At 43.8% G+C, this 6,328-nt stretch overlaps 1 protein-coding gene across 1 annotated transcript in view; it reads right to left on the bottom strand.

Annotated features, from left to right (window-relative positions):
- Window positions 1–6,004, bottom strand: part of LOC105003777 (sterol 26-hydroxylase, mitochondrial) — a 41,903-nt gene extending 35,899 nt beyond the window's left edge. The window contains exon 1 of the mRNA XM_010861209.1: window positions 5,221–6,004. Coding sequence (XP_010859511.1) covers window positions 5,221–5,490 — 270 coding nt within the window. The 5' untranslated portion in view covers window positions 5,491–6,004. The remainder of the gene's footprint in view (window positions 1–5,220) is intronic.
- Window positions 6,005–6,328: the final 324 nt, after the last annotated feature.

Genomic DNA, 6,328 nt, shown 5'->3' with positions numbered 1-6,328 from the left:
AGATGGGTGGATGGCATCACTGACTCAATGGACATGAGTTTGAGTAAGCTCTGGGAGTTGGTGATGGACAGGGAAGCCTGGCAAGCTGCAGTCCATGGGGTCACAGAGTTGGATACGACTGAGTGACTGAACTAACTGTTAACATAATAAAGCTTATCTGTAACAAGCCCATGGCTAATATCATAGTCAACTAAAAAGCTGAAAGCTTTCCCTGTAAGACCAGGAACAAGACAGATGCCCACTCTTGCCACTTTTATTCAAAATAGTATTGGAAGTCCTAGACAGAGCAATTAGGCAAGAAAAAAAGAAGGTATCCAAATCAGAAAAGAAGTAAAACTATCACTATTTGAAGATGACCTGATATACAGAAAACCCCAAAGACTCTACCAAAACAACTAATAGAAGCAATAACTGAATCCAGTAAAGCTTCAGGATAAAAAATCAAAATACAAAAATCAGTTGAATTTCTATAAGCTAATAACAAACAATCAGAAAGAGAAATTAAGAAAATACTCTCATTTGCAATTGTATCAAGAAAAATAAAATATCCCGGAAACCTGTTCACTGAAAATTATGACATTGAAGAAAGAGATTAAAGAAGACAAGTGGGAAGATATTCCATGCTCATGGATTGGAAAAACTAGTATTATTAAAGTGTCCATACTATCCAAAGCAATCTACAGATTCATTGCAATTCCTACTAAAATTCCAATGACATTTTTCACAGAAATAGAATGAACAGTCCTAAAGTTTACATGTAATTAAAAATGACCCTGAATATTCAAAGCAATCTTGAGAAAGAAGAACAAAGCTGGAGGGTTTGTGTCCTGATTTCAAAGTATATTACAAAACTATTATGCCAATAGGTATTGGCATACACACATATACACAAATTAGTGGAAGAACAGAGAGCCTAGAAATAAGCCCATATATATATTATAAATTATTTATGACAAGGGAGTAAAGAATATATAATAGGACAGCCTCCAAAATAAATGGTTTTGGGGAAACTGGATATCCACATGCAAAATATTACTATCCTACACTATACACAAAACTTAACCCAAAATGGTTAAAGATCTGAACATAAAATCTGAAACCATAAATATCCCAGAAGAAAACATAGGTGGTAAGCTACTTGACGTTAGCCTTGATGATGATTTTTTTTTGATTTGACAGCAAAAGCAAAGGTAATGAAAACAAAAATAAACAAGTTGGACTACATTAAACCAAACAACTTCTGCACAGCAAAGGAGACCATCAATAAAATGAAAAGACAACCTACCAAATGGGATAAAATATTTGCAGATCATATATCTGATAGGAGTTAATATCCAAATACATGAAGAACTCAAACAATTCAATAGTAAAACAAACAAATAAAATCCAATTAAAATATGGGCAGAGGATCTGAATTGACATTTTTCTTTAAAAGACATACAGATGGCCAACAGGTAAAAGAAAAGGTAGTCATCATCACTAATCATCAGGGAAATGCAAATTAAAACTTTAATGAGATATCACCTTGTACCTGTCAGAATGGCTCAAAGACAAAAAAAAAAAAATAAGCGTTGGGAAGGATGTGGAGAAAAGGGAACTCTTGTGCACTGTTGGTAAGAATGTAAATTGGTGCAGCTACTATGGAAAACAGTATGGAGGTTTCTCAAAAAATTAGAAATAGAACTATGATATGATCCAGTGGTTCTACTTCTCGGTATTTATCCAAAGAAAATGAAAACACTATTTACTTCAATGTTCACTGCAGCAGTATTTACAATAGGCAAGACATAGAAGCATAGAAGCATCCTAAGTGTTGATCAGTGGATAAATGACTAAATAAAATGTCACATACACACACACACAGGAATATTATTCAGCCATAAAAAACAAGGAAATCTTGCCATTTACAACATGGATATACTTGAAGGAATTATGCTAAATGAAATGTCAGACAGAGAAAAGCAAATACTGAATGATCTCATGTATATGTGGAATCTAAAATAGAAACAAACTAAAACAAAACTCAAACATACAGAAAACCCATCACCATAGGTTGCCAGAGGTGAGGGATGGGAGGAGGGCAAGATGGATAAAGGTGGTCAAAAAGTACAAACTTTCAGTTATAAAATAAATAAGTGGGGATTACAGGACTACCTCCCAAGGTGTAATACACAGGATGGTGACTATGACAATACCACATGGTATATTTGAAAGTTGCTGAAAGAGTAAATCTCAAAGTGCTTCTCACAGGAAAAAAAATTTTCTTAAGTATATACATATATAAAAAAAATGATGCATGAAATGACAAATATGTACAGGAAGCATTAGGGAGACAGAAGAGGGGTCACCAACCCAGGCAGTCCACAATCAGAGCTACAGAATAGACAGTTGATCTTATCATTCTCAGGGTCCACACCTTTGAAAGATATCAATTTGTTGTAAATTTACATATAAATTTAAGATATGTTCACATTTCACTTTTTCAGCACTCTTGTCATTATTTTAGTTAGAAAAGAGAAGGGAACTGGCTTTTATGCACTTGCATGGTTCTCACATGTCTCAATTCCCAGTCCGACCCCTTAAGTCCTACAATGCTTCCCTAAGCTGATTTTATTAATTTTATGTGTAATATGCAGTTTTGGACAGCTGATGGTGCAGAGGACATTATGGTCGGCTACCCTTATCTCAGTTCCACTCCTCCTCCTATGCAGTCGACACCTATTTAGGCGGCAGGGATCCCAGCCCCAGCTCTAGGAGTGAGCCTGCATGAGTCTAAGCTATAGCACACCTTTGGCCACTATGATGGGTTCAGAAATGGGCAATTAACCCAGGCCAATCAACTAAGTTCTGTGAGACAGCAGAGCCAAGAGAACTTCAGAAGAACAAAATGGTGGGTTGGATGGTCTCATGAATACCTGGAGCAAAATATACCTGATGGGCACACAGGTATATTATTAGACACAATAATCTAACACAATTATTAGACTTTTCCAATAGGAACCAATAAAGCTGGTTTATAGTTTAAACCTGTGAGAATGGCAACCAAACAGATCTGAACTGATAAAAAATGAGTCACTGGAAGCATCCTCTTCCTCAAAAAAAGGGTATTAATGGGCTTTTAAGGATGTGCAGCCCTCCACTCTATACTAACTCACACCAGCCACACAGCGGAGGAGTTAATATATTGCCCATGGAGCAGCCCAGGTTCACGTGACTCCAGATCTTTGAAATACAAAGGCTAGAGCCAGGAGGCTCTGCAAAATTCGAGTCCTGATTTCTCCTTTAAAAGGTCACGCATTTCTGGCTTTCTCCTGCTTCCTCTTCCACTTTCTAGGGCAGTCGAGAATTTCTTTGGTAGTTACTGCTATAGAGATAATCCTGAGGAAAGCTTCCCAGTAAACTTTCCCTAAGAAATGGTAAGAAGTCTTAGTATCCACCCTTGGGGCATCCACTGGGTTGCTCACATTTCTAGAGGTTAAATCAAGCAGGAGAAGCTCTCAGGACTTTGGTTTCTTGGCTTACTTAGTTTCTTGGAGCGGAGCACACAGCAAATGATTTTTTTTAACCATCTCTGAGTGCATTGTGACCTGCCCACCATATCTCAAAAACATGAACCCAACAGAGAAGACCCCAGGGGAGATGGCAGTGGCCCAGCCAGGTGCAGAGAAATTGTTCAGTTTGGACTTTCAAAGCCTCACAGTCATTTTCTCTCTCATTGTTAACTCAGTCCAGTTTCCGGAGGGGGAGGGGAGGTGGTTGCTTAAATACTGCCATTTCTATTGCTATCAGAGGCTCTCCCTGATTCTCTTGCCCAATCCATCCCATGGCACATAACAGGGCAGTGTCCCTTGGAAGCCATCTTCTCCCCATGCCTGCTCAAGAGCCCACCATGACCCCTCAGAGGAACTCCCAGGACCCGCAGTCTGGCCTTCAAGGCCCTCCTCAAAGGCCTGTCATATCCCAAGTCCCCACAGTTCCTCCTCATTTTTTACTACTGCCCAGCACAGCCACTAGGTGACCAGTCAGTTCATCAGCCCAGCCCAAGGGCTGTCTATGCTTCCTGTCAATCACTGATAACCTCACATGTGCCTGGATGGCACAGTCTAATCAAAGGTCCCACTTCTCCCCCATCCCCAGACTGGCTTCTCCTCTCAGGGCACTCAGGTCTTTCTGAAATAAGTTGATTACTGATTTGTTTACTCTGACTCATTGGAAAAGACCCTGATGCTGGGAAAGACTGAAGGCAAGAGAAGGGGATGACAGACAATGAGATGGTTGGATGGCATCACTGACTCAAAGGACATCATGAGTTTGAGCAAACTCCAGGAGCTGGTGAATGACAGGGAAGCTTGGCGTGTTGCAGTTCATGGGGTGGCAGAGTCAGACACCACTTAGTGACTGAACAACAACAATCCCCCTCTTCCCCAAAAGGAGCATTTAACCCCCATACGGGTATTGGCCATAATTTATTGAAGCTCAGTTCTTAGAAAAGTTCCCGGGGCAGAGTGGGTGTATTAATATTTAATAGTTCTCAGGAAGACAGATCCCATGTGAATCTCTTCGGTTCACTTCCTAAAACCTCTCCAACTTAACCAACATTGGGTTTTCCAGTCTCTGTCCATTGACAGTGGGCTATCCATCCCTGCCTCATAACAGTGTTCCACTGGATAAACCTCTCACTGGATACTGATTTCTTAATAACAAAAATGTGCCTTTTCATTAATGTCTATGATTTTGCTTTCACTCTTTTAAGCAATGACATCTTTCTTTCCACTAAGGGCAAATTTACCCTGCAAACTGCCAAACCTCTGCAATCCTCCAGAAACCACTTCCTTTGAAAGAAGTCTGGTAGGGATATCACCACAGAAAAAGTGGTTCTATAACATCCCGCAGCTTGCACACTTGCAACTGCTATTCTATTACCAAGACAGTTCCCTTCTCTCCTAACCTCTGCCCAATTTAATCCTAGCCTCCTGACTTATCTCCTACCTGTGCCCTCCGGCTTCATGCCCTTCCTTGACTTGTTTGTTCATTTCAACTCAGAACCGCTACACACGTCCAGGGTTATGACCACAGCCCCAGTCGGTCCCGGGCTACGTTCTCCTGATGTCCTCCACTTTTTGTTCATTGTCTGCTCATCCCCAGCCTCTCTGTCCCGGTGCTCACCGCATCCCTTTGGCGCGAGCCCCACCACCACCGCCACCACCCTCGCTCGGTTACCTGGAGCTGGTGCAAATGCAGAACGTAGCCCTGCACCAACAGCTGGAATAAGAGGCGTAGCTGCCCTGGCCCTGAAAGCTCGTCCAGGCTCCGCAGCCTCCGATCACCAGGCCCGGTTCCGGGAGCCTCAGCCGCCTGGGCCGCAGGGAGGGCGGAGGGGATCGCCGCCTTGGCTCTGGCCCCGTACGAGCCGAGGCCAGGGAGTGCCGCCCGCGTCCCCAGCAGCGCCCATCGCAGCCTCGCGGAGCCCAGAGCGCCCATTCGGTTCATGGCTCGCCCCGCCGCGCCTTTGGCTCTCGAGCCAGAGCGCCTGGAATTTGCACAGAGACAGAACAGCAGGGGCGGGTTCAAGGGTACCGGTGGCCCAGGGCGTGCCGGACTAAGGCGGGCCCTTATTGTTCCCTTTTCCTCGCGGTCTTCAGTCCCTCCAGATATGACCTAAGGGACTCACAGAAGTCACCCTTTCCAACTGGAAGCCTCCTGGCTCGGGAAGGGGCCGGACAACCCCAAGGCAGAAGATGCACGGGGGACTTAGGGGAGCCCGACGGAGCTCTGACGATGGCCGCCCCTTCCGCGACTGCCCACCTCGCACTTCCGCGAGCTCTCGAGGTGAACTCGAAGTTCGCTTGGTCTCAACTCCGGCGAGGAGTGCAGCGAAGTTCTGGACAACCCCGGAGCCCTCCGAGGCCGCGAGGCCCCACCCAGGGAGACCGGCCTTCGCTTGCCCTGCGGCCTGGCCTCCTCTCTTCCCAGGGGCCAGATGGAGCCGGCCGCTGGCTTTTTCCAAATAGTCCCCAGAATTAATCCCGGAGTCCGAGCGCTGAGCAAGAAAGAGCAAAAAAAAAAAAAAAAAAAAAAAAATCCTCCAAAGGAAAAACAAAATCCCAGAAAACCTGATCCTGTATCCAGAGTCGTCTGATTCTTTGGAGGGAGGAAGCCAAAGTAACTAATTTAAATATTAGGGTGTTTTTTTTTTTAATGCAATTCTACCCCTCTCCCACCCCATCACCCACTCACTCCCTTGTCAGATGAGGCAGGATTTTTCAAAAGGCAGGTTGAGATTACCGGATTGAGATTACATTTAGTGAATGTGACCAAAATGAACTTT

Source organism: Bison bison, unplaced genomic scaffold (genome assembly GCF_000754665.1).
Source record: "Bison bison bison isolate TAMUID 2011002044 unplaced genomic scaffold, Bison_UMD1.0 scf7180017864471, whole genome shotgun sequence".
Taxonomy (NCBI): Eukaryota; Metazoa; Chordata; class Mammalia; order Artiodactyla; family Bovidae; genus Bison; species Bison bison.
This window is presented reverse-complemented; position numbering and strand designations above follow the sequence as displayed.